Source organism: Ambystoma mexicanum, chromosome 5q, assembly GCF_040938575.1.
Source record: "Ambystoma mexicanum isolate Mex_15411 chromosome 5q, UKY_AmexF1_1, whole genome shotgun sequence".
Classification (NCBI taxonomy): domain Eukaryota; kingdom Metazoa; phylum Chordata; class Amphibia; order Caudata; family Ambystomatidae; genus Ambystoma; species Ambystoma mexicanum.
In genome coordinates, this window is record NC_090933.1 from 821,050,321 (window position 1) to 821,066,638 (window position 16,318).

The following is a 16,318-nucleotide window of genomic DNA, read 5'->3' on the forward strand; positions in this document are numbered from 1 at the left end:
AGCATGAATAGAACCAAACTAATACCACCAAGGGTGAAGTCTGGTTTTATATACACCCACCCCATGGGAATGGGAATATGGATGCCTAATTAGCGGTCTAACACACTACTGGACAATTGTAGCATTAGGACACTCATTCATATAGAGCACAAAGGAGTGAGGGTTTGTGGCTGAGCTCAACTAACCATCAGGCATGATTTGTTTTAAGGGCTTGTACTTCACGTTTGCTGTATGCACACAAATGATTTGTGTGGTGATTTGTTATCAGTATTTATGTTTGTATTGGTCCAATACATTGGAATTGATGAGAACCTTATCATATTTATTTATTTTTCTTTCTTTCATGTTTTTCTTGTCTGTGTTGGTGTTTTTTTTTTTTTCTTGTGTCTGACCACTGACACATTTGATGTATTATGTTATGACATATTTTGGAAAATGTATACTTCTTCATTTTGGTAATATGTCATAATGGTAGACATTGGTTTTTCATGTGTTAAAGTATTAAGATGCCAATGATGTAAATTGTAGGAAATAGAAACCCATAGTTTGTCTTGACAAAGACCAGTCAGGTCGAAACACATGTTGGCGGGGGCATTTGAGGAAATTTGGAATGCTAGATCACTTAAGCAATTTATGTTATTAGTTCTCTTGGACCTAATTGAATACAAGTCCTTATTAGTGCAATTTATTGGATAAGCCCAATTTTTCTGGCTAAGACATGTATTTCATTATCATGAAGCCTTTGCCCCCAAAATCTGCCAGTAAAAGAAACAGTGTTATGCTGGCCAGGGTCATACATGCCCACACAGGCTGCACCAATGTATGCTATTATTACCATATAAGAACTTCCAGCCAGTAAACAGTGCCAGCCACATAAAAAAAGCTTATCCAGATGGCTGTACCAATGTAGGGCAGTCTAGCCACGTAATATTGCTCATGTTTGCTTTGACCCTTGATGCCCAGTAAAAAAAAGCCATGCCACACTAAAAGTGTATACAGACTTGTAACACAAATGTAGGCTAGTCAAACCTGTAATTGCACTTATCATGTTTGCTTCACCAACTGATGCACAGTAGAAATAATGTCAGGCCACACTAAGAATATATGGCCAGACTGGTGCAACCAATGTAGGCCATTCTAGCCACATATTAACACTTATCATTTTTTCTTTACTCTTGATGTACCGTAAAAAAACATTTGCTCTGCATCAGGTGTAAAGCAAAAAATAATGCCATGACCCGGCAGCCCCCACCCTTAAATTTAACGGCCTGCTCCCCCTTCACACACACAACCACATACGCTCTCATTCACAAACATTCATACAACATTCTCTCATTCAGCTGCACATTTCTAGAGGTTTTAAACAAGTCCTTGCATGCATACATGCATAAAAACAAACACACAAACATACACATGCTCATACATACCAACACTTATCATACACATTAATCACTTCACTTACCTACTCGCACCCTCAGCACACTGCTGCCGCCGCCACACAGGACCAGATGACCCACCCGTTGTCTGTGGCATGATCACATGGACTGACAGGAAAGGACTGCTGTCCTGTCAGTCAGCATGTGTATGCTGTTAGCGCAATAGTAATAGGGCCAGACTTCCTACTCACCACTAGCCCGTGATTGTAAGCTATATTTTTGGGGCTCCACATTACAAAGAAAATATATGTAGCATGGGGATGTGCCCCTGCTCAGAGGCAGGCAGCATAGTTCCCTCATGTAAATAAAGCACAGTGGTGGACTATGCTGACTGGCTGTTGGGACAGTTTTTCTAAAGTCCGCCAAAAGGACTATATACAACTATACCTGTGACAATACAGAACTCCAACCCTTAGTAAAGGCCCATACTACACAGTATAGTGGTAGCTATGGTAGCGCAGGCAAGCTTATCTTCGGAGGGAGCGAGGGCTGTAGGGAGGTACAAAGAGCTAGTAGCATACATATGGTCCAAAGAAACACTTATACACTGATGTATTGTAAAAATAGAGGTTTCTTTTTATATATACACAGGCAAAGAGAATTCTTTAGAAAGGTAAGTACTATTATAAGTCATAAACACAATATTAAAAGGAACACAATATTTATGGTAAGTAAACCAAAGTATAAACCACATTTAGAATGGCAGTATGCTATTCAAGGTGAGTAAAACCCTATTGGTAGTAAACCATTATACCTATTCTGTTTCAAGGATATACAGAAACACCAACATTACTTTTTAGAAGAGTGGAACACAATTCAAAGGCAGGTAAATAACGTTGCAATACTTTTCAGAATGGCAGTAAGCAACTCAAAGGTAAGTAATAACTGTGTAACCCTTGTAATTCTTTCCATTTCAGGAATACTGTTACAGCACCAACACATTGCAAGTAAGTACTTTGCAACACGTGTTATCATTTCTTCACAAATGTCTTATACTTTAGAAGTCCTTTCCTAATCTAGGGCATGAGTGTTCTCAGAGGCAGAAGGGGACACTTGTGGTCTAGGGGCCGGCTGCAGGCAGGACAGGATGAGGCACAACTGTACGAAAGTCAGAGTTCTAGAGGATTTCTTGCCTGACAAGAAAGTAACAGACTTTAGAGTCAGTAGAAATATTTAGGGACTTCTTAAAAGACTCCCTACATGCGTTCAAGTGTTAGAACTGGGCGAATGGTATGGGTGAACTCTCAAACACTTGATTAACCACCCTAGCAACACAGGAGCGACACAAAACTTTATGTAAGTGTTACCTCAAGCCACACAGTACCCCAGCAGTGAAGAGGAGCTTGCAGATGCACACCTTCACGATACAGCAGCACAGGACCGGTCTCTGGATTCTTGGTCGTGGTGATGCAAGAAAGGACACTGGATGGGAACTTGCAGCAGCAGTCGACAGAAAAGGCTCCCAACAAAGGATTTCTTTGGTGCTGCTTGTGGCTCTGTGGATTAGGCACCCTTTTCAAGGTACCAGATGAAGGGCGTCTGATCAATTGACCTCACTATCTCAGTCCAGCACTCTGGTGAGGGGACTTCAAGGAGGGGAATATTGCTTCTGGAGGTCCAACAGGAATCCAGTTTCAGCAATATTCGTTCTTCGGAAGATGATGCACAGCACTCAGGCTCGAGATCCCAGGGTGTTGGCAGTTTGCAGCCCAGGAATGCCACAGCTTGTCGTGGGATGGCTCGAAATGCAGACCTTCTTAAGACTGATTGGCCCCCAGTCTATGGGTCAGAGTCGTCGTCTTCAGGACTCCTCTGTTGCATGGAAGAAGGGGTCAGCACAGGCAGTGGTTACACAGCAGACATCCCCGGTCGCTGAAAGTAGCGACACCAGTCTTCTCTTCTTCTTCATCAGATTCAGCTCCAGTGGTTGACTTGTCTTCAGCTTCCATATGCAGGCAATTTATCCTGGAACCCAGCCAATCAGCACTCATGCTACATTCAAACTTTGAGGGAGAAAAAGAAAAAAGCCGACATTCGCGATGAATGGTGACCCTTCTGCGCCTTACCACAGCTGTGAACATTGCCTGCCAGTAAAAATCACAGAAAGATTGGTAGAATATGGCCACTGCCACCAGCCATAATTGTAAGCTTGTCACTGTAACGTAAATGTTACAGGAGCAGTGAGAAAAGGGATACAGTGTAACCCCCCAGCACTCCACATAAGGTGGGGCGTGCTGGTCTCACAATATAAATTGTAGAGAGGATAACAATCTCTCTACCCTTGGGAACATGTGTTCTGTAAGGTAAGTAATGAACAGTAGCAGAAAAGTGACAGCAACTGTGAGAAAAGGGGATACTATGTACCTCCTCAGTACTCCACATAAGTTGGGGTGTACTGATCTCACAATGGGGATTGTAGAAAGGATGAAAAGTATTCTTCTACCCTTGGGAAAAGTAGTTCACACAAGGAACCTAAGAGAAAATAAAAAGGGGAGCCCAAGGGGCTACCTAGCAACACTGCACAGCAAGTGCTTTGTCCTACATTAGTAAAATGTAGATGCCCAAAAAATTATAGGAAAGTATAATTCCAAAAAGAAAGTATGGAGAGTCACAAAAATGACACCAATAACAAGGGTAAAAGAAAGGGTGAGTGGGGTAAAGGTTCCCACTCACTCAGGAACATTAAAAAATAATCCACAAGTCCAGCAAAAAGTGCTGGGGGTCTCACATGTGAAGGTGATTTAGCATATAAATGAACATCTAACCTAACACTGGCACTCAAGTGAAGGGCCGGTGCCCCCATTCTGTCTAAGAATGTGTGTATTTTCTGCCTGTGTATGCTTGCGAGCATTCTAAGTAGCTCACAACATCTCCTATCTCCCTTTTCTGTTTGCTTCCTTATCCGTTCTTTTCCCTGACTCCCAGCACCACACCATGTTCACCTGGGCCGCTTTCTTCACTGATAGAAGGCCTCCACTCAGAAAATTCACCTGTAATGCCACTTTTCCACATGGCAGTGATGGAAAAGGACTTCAACCTCGAGGGCCCTTTCTTTTTCCCATTGGCGGACATGTTTCTTTCGCTACATTTACATGTTATGAATAGATGCTTGCACGTTTGTCCATTCATAAAAGCTTTTTTTGGACAAACCTACGACCATTAGTGGGTGCAAATGGAGATAATGGCCATTACTGCAAAACATATCAACAAAATAGTACAGTCAAAGACTCTCCACAGTATGCCACCACCTGCATTTCCATTCTTATACTCTCAGACCATCCATAGGGCTTCTTGCTTTCCTGTTTCATTCTTTCTCCTTGAAGCTTATTCTTTCTAAGATGTTCAGTGTTCATCATTGGAAGATTAGTTAGATCTGTGCATTTCCAGGGTGGAATCATAATGCATGGACCCCCAACTTCTGCTACCCCATGCCTCTTGCTCTCTTGCCCCTGCACTGACTTCTCCTTCACTGCCTTGAGTTGGCTAGACACCTCGGTATTGTAGGCAGCGCGAAGAAATGCTGTTACAAGACAGGACTTCATTCATGCAACCATGCCCCCTGCAATTTGCTATACCTCCGTCCACTCTTGTATTTTTCCTTGCGTTTTACGACTTGTAGTTTTGCGTTTCGCCATTAGATAACTGTGACAAGTCCAACATTGCAGGATGAGCATCTGCCGAATGACTTTTTTTTTTGTATTTGTTTTTATTTGTATAGCGCAAACCAGGCCCGGAGGCTACCGGGCGCATATCTTGAAAGCAATGGTTACATAAGTTGCATACAGTGATTACATGACAATCAATAAATATAGCAAAGAAGGCATAGGTAAGTAGTACAACGATACAAGATTTGTCGATTACAACCAAACAAGGTTATCGCATCACGTTTCAGAGTGTAGCTTGGGCATTGGAGGAGACTAGCCAACACTTTTGCCATGGTTATATGTATGGACTTCCACTGAGAGCGTTCAGCCGCGGGTGGGCCCTACCACTGCACACTGCACATGCCCGGCACTGACTCAAACCTATCACCCTATTGCGACTAAGAGCCACAACACTCTCATCCTCATTTAGTGGGTGTCACCCACCTTGGAATCATTTTCACCCTTCCAGCAATCTCTTTACCTTAAATTAGACCTCTCAACTCACCCTCATTTGGAGGGTATCGCAAACACTATACTCATTTCACCTTCATGGCAAGCCGCACCCCCCAACCCGGGAAAACCTTTAACACCTGCCAAATATCTATTCTCGTTGACTTCAATGGGCTCATCTGCATAAACACTGATTTCGCGCAGTTATGCGACAGACCAGGGCGAGAGTGCACACTGCCTGTTGTAGTGCTGTTTGTAGTGCTCTACTTTATTGTCTGCTTTGGTGCTGTGTTGTGCTACACTGCACAAATATACACAGACCATTTATCTTCTGATAAAATTGCAAGTCGACCTATATTTGACATATATGTTTTTCATAGCAAACAGTAAAGCAAAACAGTAAAGTGAAGCATTTAGCTCATAGAAGCAACTATTTGAAAAAATCGGCCGCTTTTATCGTATGAACATTTGTGGTTTGTGGGGATTTTAATTAGCTCATAGAAGCAACTATTTAAGAAATCGGCCACCTTTATCCTATGAACATTTGTGGTTTGTGGTGGACTTTAATTAGCTCATAGAAGCAACTATTTAAGAAATCGGCCGCCTTTATCCTATGAACATTTGTGGTTTGTGGTGGACTTTAATTAGCTCATAGAAGCAACTATTTAAGAAATCGGCCGCCTTTATCCTATGAACATTTGTGGTGGACTTTACTTGATGAACCCAATGATCACTTACTGTTTTCAATAATACATGTTTTCAAAGACTTGTTTTAGACCTGTCCTACGATGCATTTTTGTATTAACCTTTTGATATTTTGTCTAAACTTGATTTTAATCTTCGCGATCTGTACGGTTCTGCAATTTTGTAATTTGTAATTTCTGTGCAATGTTTTTTTTTTTAGCCACACGTGTGTAAAGTTTTGTTGGACAGAACTAAATCACACCATAAATAAATAAAATTATAAATAGAAACAACTTTACCTCGCAGTGCCTGTGTTTTGTGCAATGATGAAAAAAAATACAGGCCCTCAGTGCCGTTCACACCAAAAACTACTGCTTGGGTGGTGGGATAAGAGGCTTTGGAAAATCGTCCTTTCCTTATAAGAACTGTGTTAAAAGAACTTTATAGAAAAGCAACCGCCCTGTGTACGTTGTTTTCATGTATGTTTTGATATTTTTTTTTTACAGGTTATTAAAAACAACTTGAACCCATGCTGGAGGCCCTTCAAAATACCGATTCAGTCACTTTGTGATGGAGACTTGGATAAACCTATCAAGGTAGCTTGAGGTTCTTAGCACTGTGAATAGCAAAACATGTGTTATTATTATTTTATTTTATTGCATTCAGCGTATAGATCCCGGATGTGTTTCCAATGTGTGACTAAAGGGCGATGGCTGAGCAGTGAGCGCCTCACCTGCCAAGCTGTCTTGCCTGGTGTAAATGCCCTGCATGTCTGATAATGGAACGTGCTTTAAACAATGGTTCGGCCACTCTTTCTATTTTCCTTTGGGCCTTACATCACCGTGTACTTCCAATAATAACTCGATTACTTACATGTGATCTTCATTACTCGAAGTCCATCCTCGTCACAGTCACAGGGGAAGTCGGACGAGGAGGTAATGAGGAATGTAGGAAGTCGTTATTTAATAGACATAGTTATGATAAAGAACATATATTTACATTATGATTAACAGAATACCACAATAAACATTCATTACACATTTCAAACTTCCTATCCCCGTGTTTTCGTTAACTGAAGAAAAAGATTTGCTTTCATTTGTAATCCGTGAAACGTTACTTGAAAATAGTTTAATTCCAATTGATTTTGTGCAGCAGATAAATCTTGGTGAGACACTGCACCTGGCGATGACCGGAGGACAACGCGCCTCGTCACAAGTCACCTGACATGTAACCGCGAAGCATGATCGTTCACTTGGAGGCACACACAAGCCTTCAAGAATTGATGATTTTTTCCACAGAAGGCGCTCAACCAGTTTCTTTGACAGCTTCTGTGGCGTGACAAACATTGCAATCTGACTTGAAATCCGACACCCTGGTTGTTATAATGATTGTTTACCAGCAGCGGGCTCTGATCTCATTAGAATGAGCGCTGTCTGCGTAGAATTCGCCCTGATTATGCTTTTTAATATTATTGCTGTCGCTTGTTTTGCTGGCGCCATTCCCTCTGCCTCGGAGACGTATTTCTCATTGAAGGTCGCAATGCTGGCTGTTTTGTTTATGTCTACTGGCTACTCCTAATTGCTACTTAGCGCCGCACCTGATTCTTCGGAGTGCTTATTAGGCTGAACTCCCAAAGGAGGCCCTTTCTCTCGCAATGTGGATGCTGAAAAGATACTTGCGAGTAACCGAAGACACTGGCAATGCAGAATACAACAAGCCTGGGCTCCCTGGCTCAAAATGTGGAAGCATTCTTATCATGAGCTCCAAGAGACCATGAAAATGGCAGAAGCTGCCCTGCAACCGACCCAATAACACGACAACCTTAGCATGACACTTAGACACGTCTATTAGTCAAGGCAAGGCATTACTGCAGAGCGATTATTACCTTGCATCATTGCCAGGCTCACCTTTCTCCACGCTCTTAATATGTCATTACTGGCCCGTCTACATGCATGCTCCTTTCCCCCACTGTCAGCAAGTTACCCCTCAGGAAACTCAAATACTCTAACAGGAATGCCTCTTGCCCTACATTGGGGTGGGGGCGGTGAAGCAACCATTAACTCTACTCCACACACCAAGCTCTTGACTATCCGTGTACCTTTAGGATTCCCTTTGTGGCTTACCCACCGAAATTGAAGGTTCATGCCCAAAACTATGGCCACTCCTTCAGTTCGGAACCCCAAGCTAAACAATAATACCCAGGCTGGTGGACTTTCCCAGGTCCTAGCAGGCCAGGCACCGTAAGAAGGTCCAAAGGTCCACCATGCCGTATTCATCAGGGGAAGCCAACCAGCTTGGGGATTACAGCTATTAGCTCCCTGGTATCTTCCCTAGGGGGGACGGGGGGGGTAGGGAAATGGCAAAGAGTGCTACGCAAATTCCCTTCTCCTTTTCCATTGGTGACTGATGGAGAGGAGCATGGCAGGGGTGATGGGCGAGGGGGCCTTGCAAGAAGGGTGGTAAGTGTTCATTTTGTGGGTGTGCAGAGACATGCAGGGGGGCATGTGTGAGGGCAGCAGAGGATAAGTGGTGATGGTGCCAGGAGGCACGCCGAGCCAATGTCAGGGCTCAGATAGCAGGCCTTACCACAGGATAAGGCCCCCCTTCCAGGCGCTCTGAGTGGTCGAGGCTCGCCACCCGGTTTCTAACTGGGCAAAGTATCTACTTCACATGCACCTCATTCAGTCTCTTTTTAACAAATGTGTCTACTTTAGACACATTGGTGGCATAGAGCAAAAATCCTAAAATAATGTGTGCATGTTTTTTACTTACCATGGCATTTTGATAGATTTGTGAGGTGGAGTGGAGTCATGAATCATAATTTAGGATTCTGCATCCGATCCACCTCACAAATCCAACAGCATTTACTCTCACATCGGATTTTGATGCGGGCGGGGATGCACTGCAATTCTATGGAATATGGATGCTATTTGCACATGCAAAAAGCAGGCGGATTTTATAGGAATCCATGTGAAAAACGACTAGCCTGCATTGCAGCTGTCATTTACGATTAGATTTGTCACAGATGTAAATGTAAAATGGAAACAGGTCTGGCCTTCTTTCTGTGTTATATTTACACCATGTAACAAAACAAATCAAAAAAGCCTTGGGTGGCTGGGGGAGCTCTTTGCACTTAAGTGCATTTGTAAGTGGCCCCTTACCCACTTTTTCCAGGTTCGTTCAAAATTAGCCCCATTAAATCCAACTGGATTTTCTTCAGCATACAAAGTTGCTCCCGCAAAGCCAGACTCGTTAAAGGATATCATGTTGTGTCATAGTATTCCTCTTACATGTGTGTGTGCATGACATCACTACATACCCTTTCTCCTTCTTACACACACTTCTCTTCCTTGCTCGAGTATCCATTAGCCATCCTGGATTCCTCTCCATCATGGACTCCTCTCCCGTGCTTGTGGAAATCCCAAAACGTAGGACTTTCTGCATTCTTACAAAAAGTTCACTTGAGCCAGGTTCTGGACTACTAGTCTCTTTGAACCTGAACAAACAGCAACAGTGGTGCATATACCACCCTCTTTATCAACAAAAGTAGATTCTGAAACATAAACGAGGTTTATCTCCACACAATTTTGGAATGAGTTGCACACTTGATTATGTGTTACCAATGATTGCTTTAATTATATTAATATTCATGGAATATTGCGTCGTATTCCATACTTACAAACATTATAATATGTGACTTGGGTGACATTGCTTGCAAATGACATACAGTTAGTGTGCATGAGCCAACCATTATTTCACTTGTCACGCATTCTGTTGATTGCCACAGACTGCTGGATGTCAGGCCATGGCAGCAAATATGTATCTCCTTTTTGAAATCTCCATGGATCTTGATGTTCAGTTCTCCCATGCTTGAGTCCAACTCTTCTTTCACTACTCATCTATACTTTCCCCCACCTCGTCTCCTCTTACTCCATGGCATATGTCTTTGGCATTCCTGGGCGACATGCAGACTTTTACACAGGGAACATTTGAATCCAAGTTGGTGCTTTGTCTCAAACGTCATTCCCGTACATGAGGGGTTTTAACTATGTAAATCCTTTATTTTCTCCTGGCCCATGGTACCAGGGTGCTTGACAGCTTCTGCAACAGGCCTTAGTACCCCATTACAGTGTGTGCAATGCTATTCTTAATCTTTGCAACAGGCAAACCCCTGGGTTTGCTTAGTTTCTTAGTCAACGATTGTATTCCTAGCTTGTCAGCTGATAATATGGCCTGTGAGTTTTCTGGAGGATGGAAATCATTATAAATGCCATATTATATCATAATATCATATCATCATTATTGAATCACACCACTCATTATGTCTACACCCTCTGCTCCTTTTCACCAAAAGCCTTTATTGTGATTTTTGCTTGAAATATGCGATGAATTAGAAGGGGCTCAATGTCCCATTCAGACTTCCCTTGAGGTGGCCATTGGTATGAGGTCACCAGGCAGGCTTTCTTTACACCCTGAAGAGATCATGCAGAGCACCACATAGGGCTATGATTGTTACGGGAACGACTAATTTCCTCCTCCTTTGCTTTACAGTCGATTGAAATTATCTACACTGGCTCCTGCACTGAGACCCCCTGCCTAGCAGTATGCTTTCCTGGGAGGTCTGATAACCTAAGCATCCTCTCAATCCCAACCCTACACAGTCATCCCGCATCAGGATCCTCAAGACTCACCCTCAGCAGCATTCCTCAAAGCACCTTGCTACTGTCAGAGTGGCCTTCCTTACAGAGCTCCTTGCATGCGTGTTCACTGTCTGCAGAGCAGCAGAAGTCAAGGCCCAGAGAGCACAGACAGTCCTGTATGTCTTGATGTTCATGTCTCTTTTTTCATTTGAGATCTATACTATACGCTGGGAGTCAGGGTTTCCATGACAGTAGTATCGTTGCAGTCACAGGGCATATGCTGCTCGACACATAAGGCCCTTTATTGCTTGCTTCTGCTTTAACACCACACAATAATACATCCCACTGGTGTGCAGTGTATTATTATTATTCTTGTTGCAGATGCTTCTAGAGTGTGGGCCTGATTCATGGAAGTGTTTCATAATGGCACAATCCTATAGGAAAACATTTCATAAATCAGGCCCTGTGTGTTTACTTTGTGTAGTGGCAAGCATAAAAGCTATAGAGACTGTTTTTTTGTTGTTATTTTTGTTACACACAGAGACCACTCCTGGCCTTAGGCGCTTAGTGTCAATTTTGGCCTTTATTAGAGTGGCTTGCTTCCTGAATTCGGAGTGAGGCTGAGTGTTCCTGGTGCTTTTCACTCGTATACTTGCCTTCCTGATTTCCTGGCGACAGACTGGAGTCTGTTTACTGTGTTTATTTTGCCTATTTGAACTTGCCGCCTGGCGGAGCCTCGGCGGAGTAAGGCTGAGTGCTCCTGGTGTTCCGGTATACAGTGCGCCTGGGCGTGACGAGGACCCATGGACAAAATGATTCTCACTGGTCCTTACTCGGTATCTGAGCCCAGCACCCCGATGGCAATTCGAGTGGTGAATGTGGTGTCTCTATGCAGACTCAGCCTAGTGGACAACAAGACCTGCAGAGCGTACCTGACGGAAAAGATACTTTGAGATTCTGCGTACTGCTGCCCATGCAAGTAAGTGAAGCGCCCTGCGCCAGCCTTTATCAAGAGCCTCCGCTTACAATCTGTTAATATTCCAAATTGCGTGCAGAGGATCTGTGCTTTCGAACAGTACGCGAACACCTTTCTAAACATTTCGCACGCTGCCGCCTCTGCTCTTGTAAACCTGTCTCGTCAAATGGCAGCTTTCTGCAGCCCCAACCTTGATGGTCGATTGGGAGAACACACTATTACCTATGACTTAACAGAGCGCTACAGTGAGTCCGCTGAGTTAAGAGGGCAGAAAAAATGAGATGATTGGCTCTGCAAGTCGTATAACAATCACTTGGCTCTCAATGGCCACGAGAAACTGGCACCAACGGATTTGCTATTTTATATGGTAGCGAATGAGTCCCGAAATAGTCCTTCGGCGAACTCCAAAGGGGAGAGACAGATTCCGTCATTAAAAATTCTAGCATGGCGCCTTGTTGTAAAATACCAGCAAGGCAACCCTGTCATTAAGAATGCCACCATCCCTATGAGATTAAACCCACAAACTGTAAACATATTCGGGATTACTCCCAGAACTCTCTTGGCTGCAGAGCACGATTTAAAATCTGATGACGTGCCTGATGTTGATTCATTATTTTTGGTCCCAAATTCCAGTTGCATAATACCAGCACTGAACTCTTGGGCCCCCTTCCTGGAAAAGATTTCTTTCCTGAAACCTTGTTCTGATGCTAGCATTTCGCACTCTATCAATGAAAGCTTAGATTGTTCGAAATTTCCTGAGTGACGGAACTCTCTAGTGGTGGCTGATCAGCTATTGAAAATCTTAAAAGAAATAAATGCCTCAATCGCCACTAACGGAAAAAACAAACAGACAGCATGTGTGCAAGGGAAGTATGAAGATTATGACCCGGACTCCCGAAGGTCTTTGACTCGCTCGTCTCCAGAATTGAATCCGCCTGTGAGTCTAAGTCAATGGAATATTCCAACAAAACAAAGAAAATTGGACTCCAACGCGATACCATCACTAACATGCTCTCAAAAAAGAGTTACCTGTAATAAGGATAAAGAGCCATATCGAGATCCAAAATCTAAAGAGAAAGTTATTACATGATGTTTTTTGTGTCCATCAACGTCCGAAGAATGTACTGAAGATGGTTTTACAGATTCCTCATTCATGGAACGAGAGTTCCCAAAGATTCCTCACGCCAGAAGTCTATTACAAAGCGACAGGGATGTTTGTGCAAACCTTGTTAAGCAAGTAATAAACAAACTACAGCCTAACATAATCTCTGCTTTAGCTATAACTGTGACGCCTCTAATAAAACTCTATGAGCACCTGAATGAATCTTGTAAAGATCAAAATAAACTTTTAGCACAATCAATATGGAAGGTGCAGTTCAAGAGTTGAAACAACAGGAAACCAATTGCTTTCTAAAAAATTAGATGTTGAACACTCTATTGCGAGACCAGCTGAGAAATAACTCAGAGGATAAACGTCTCCTTACAGAAGTTGCCAGAGAAGCTCTTGTGATGTTTCAAAAACAACAACAAAAAAAGGTACAACCAATAGAGTGTAACCATGATCCACAGGCAACATACAGAGTGAATTCCCCGAATAACCGGGTTGAACCACCAAGAGTTGCCGTGGTTTCGAGTGACAGCGAAGACCAGCTCCGAGAAAACGAGACTTTTATCCAGAAAAACCTGTCTAGTTTTCAGTTAGAGAGCCATATCGATCTTCTTCAGCGAGATCATCCAACTCAAACCCCTCCCGTGAGAAAGGAAAAACCCTGTTCTCCTGTAGATGTGGTAGTCGTGGATGCTTCTGGTGATTTGTTCGCCATTGCCTCTACTTCTGCCAATGCTGAGGGTTCTATAACTCTGTATCCCGATGCCCCAAATGCCACTGAAGAAAGCAATGTGTTGAGGGGCCCAAATGTCTCCATCTTTGAGAAACCCAAATCGAGAGACATGCCAAAAATAGTTGAAAACATTAAGGTTCCGAGGCAAATAAAAAAAAAAAACATAATAAGCAGCAAAAATGCATTGGCTAAAAATTCAAATAAATTCTTACGAAATATAAAGGCTTTTAACGTGACAATTCTAACCGAACGAAAAAATGACCAAACTGATAAAGTCACGGAATCTCTTGCTGCTAAATCTAAGCCTGTTAAGAATGCACTGCTTATAGATATTGATTCTCCTGAAAGAACAGATAAACAAATAAGCGAGGACGATCAAATGATCGAATTATTAGCAAACTTGTCCACACATGAGGTAGATCCCGAAATGGGCTCGATTGACATTGAAACGCACAATGATGAGGAAACCGAGATGGTTCTTGACTGCGAAATTGAAGTGCTGAACGAGCATCAGCCTCGAGATCAGCACAAGCTTGAAGTTGCTCCAAAAAGATTATGCACATTTATAAACCCTCTCCTTCTGAAGCCTTCAGACTCTCAATCGAGTTAAGGAGGAAGAAAACATTTCATGACAATTGCAGAAAAAAGAGACTGTGCTCTGAAGAAAATAGACCCTATAGCTGGCCGTTTTAACTCCCAAAAGGAATCAGAAAACACTCTCAAATGCAAGCCCCTTTCTGAATCAGACAAAAACCTCAAGGGTGGTGCATCAGAAACTCAGAAAATGACTTGTGTTCCTCAAGGACCTCCCAGCCAAGAGTGGAGAGCTGACAAGGGACCACAAGCTAGTGGTGACTGCATAAATAAGAACAAGAGACCTAACAAATCAGTAGAAAATCGTCTCTTGATTGAGAGAATCTTCAGGTCGGAGGACTCACTAATTTTGAATCGACTAAACGTTCTCCAACTGCTAGGTCACATACCCAAGCTATGAGCAGTATCATCGGATGACATAAAAATCATCGAATTTGGTGATGGGTCTGCGACCGACAGAGTGCTCCTGCACATTCCATGGAGAATTATTTACAACCTGATATTGACCTGCGACTCTGAGCTAAACTCCCTAGGTTTTGACTTAAGGGAAGTTTGTGGAGAATACATTGCCACAAGTAAGATCATTAAGGAGGCAACCATTGCGTGGAAATGAAGGACCAAAAACGAACGTGGAACTCGACGAGCAGCAAGAGAGTAGAACCTTGGCACCCTTGGTATCGAACACGTCTGCCAACAAAGTTCCTCTTGTTCCAGCCATTCGAATGGCTTCAATCCTTCTTGAAAGCCCCATGAAACCTATTAAAATCACTCTAAAGCCAATTTAATTGCTTGTAATGATTTTGTCACAGGAAACAGAGCGGAAAATGACTGTACCGACCAAAGAACCTGGAGTTGGCTCGCCGGGTCCTTAAATAGTTGTGATGACCTGTAATGCCAGAATGAAAAGAATGCTACATTAATACAAATTGGCTCATGGACTACGAGAGGTTTCAACGACCTCTTTGCAAGATCTACTGGAGTGCTGGAGAAATTAGATGTAATTTGTTTGCAGGAAACCTGGCTTCGAGACCTGCCCTGTGCTGCAGGTTTCGAAATAGCCTTGAATCCAGCAATCAAACAAGCTCTTGGTAGACCTATGTCAGGGCAATTAATAATGGTGAAACAATCTAAAAACTTGAAAATACTAAGATCTGTAAACCACTCTCCATAGTTGCAGTCCGCTGCTATTGAAATAAAAGAGCATGCTGAACATGAAAAGAGGATCCTCCACATTATAAACGTTTATTGGCACCACACGGCTACCGATGAATCCGAGTTCCTTGAACTAATCTGTGACACTATTGACCACATAGTGGAGAACAATCAAGCCCCTAAGATAATCTTATGTGGAGGCTTGACATGGAATGTCTCCAATCTAAAGATGGAAATGTAGTTACAAATACAACCAAAAGAAGAAAGAAAGATCCTTATCAAATTACAAGCCGTAATGAGGGTTAACGAAATGGAGGAGAGGTAATTAACCCTACTAAATGGTACAACCCGAGGAGATATCCCACCTCAGGCCACCTGGTCCCAAGGGCCCAGAGCCTCGATATTGGATTACATCTATGCATCATAGTAACTATAAAAATTACTGGTCTTGGTTGTATAAAAAAAGAACAATGGCACGTAAAGATAAGTTGCCTGCCTGGAAGAAATAGAGTGTATAAACAGAGAAGACATCACTGCGATATCATCTGCACTCCTGCCAAGTGATGAACTCCGATATTGGGATCAAATTGAATATCTGAGACTATTAGAGAAACACTCTGAGTACAATCTTGACTCGCAAAAAAAAGGTTTTCGATATCAACATGTTAACGGTCCCGAAATTGTGGCCAGAAAAAGGGATTTGAGAAGATCTTTAAGAGAGGCCTCGAAAAGTAACATCCAGGAGAGATCAAACAAAGCCACAAGAGCTAAACTAGCGTACAGAGTGTGGCTGCGGGGGCGCAGAATCCAAATCCTACATAAAGATGCCGAAGAGATGCTAAAGATTTTATCAAACAAGAACGGCAAATCCTTCTGGCCCTTGATAAATAACACTGTGTAC

General features: G+C 42.8%; 1 protein-coding gene across 2 annotated transcripts in view; it reads left to right on the forward strand.

Annotated features, from left to right (window-relative positions):
- CPNE3 (copine 3) overlaps window positions 1–16,318 on the forward strand; it is a 444,306-nt gene that overhangs the window by 241,661 nt on the left and 186,327 nt on the right. For both annotated transcript variants that reach the window (XM_069621306.1, XM_069621305.1), the window contains exon 7: window positions 6,721–6,810. In XM_069621306.1, the coding sequence (XP_069477407.1) occupies window positions 6,721–6,810 (90 nt within the window). The remainder of the gene's footprint in view (window positions 1–6,720; window positions 6,811–16,318) is intronic.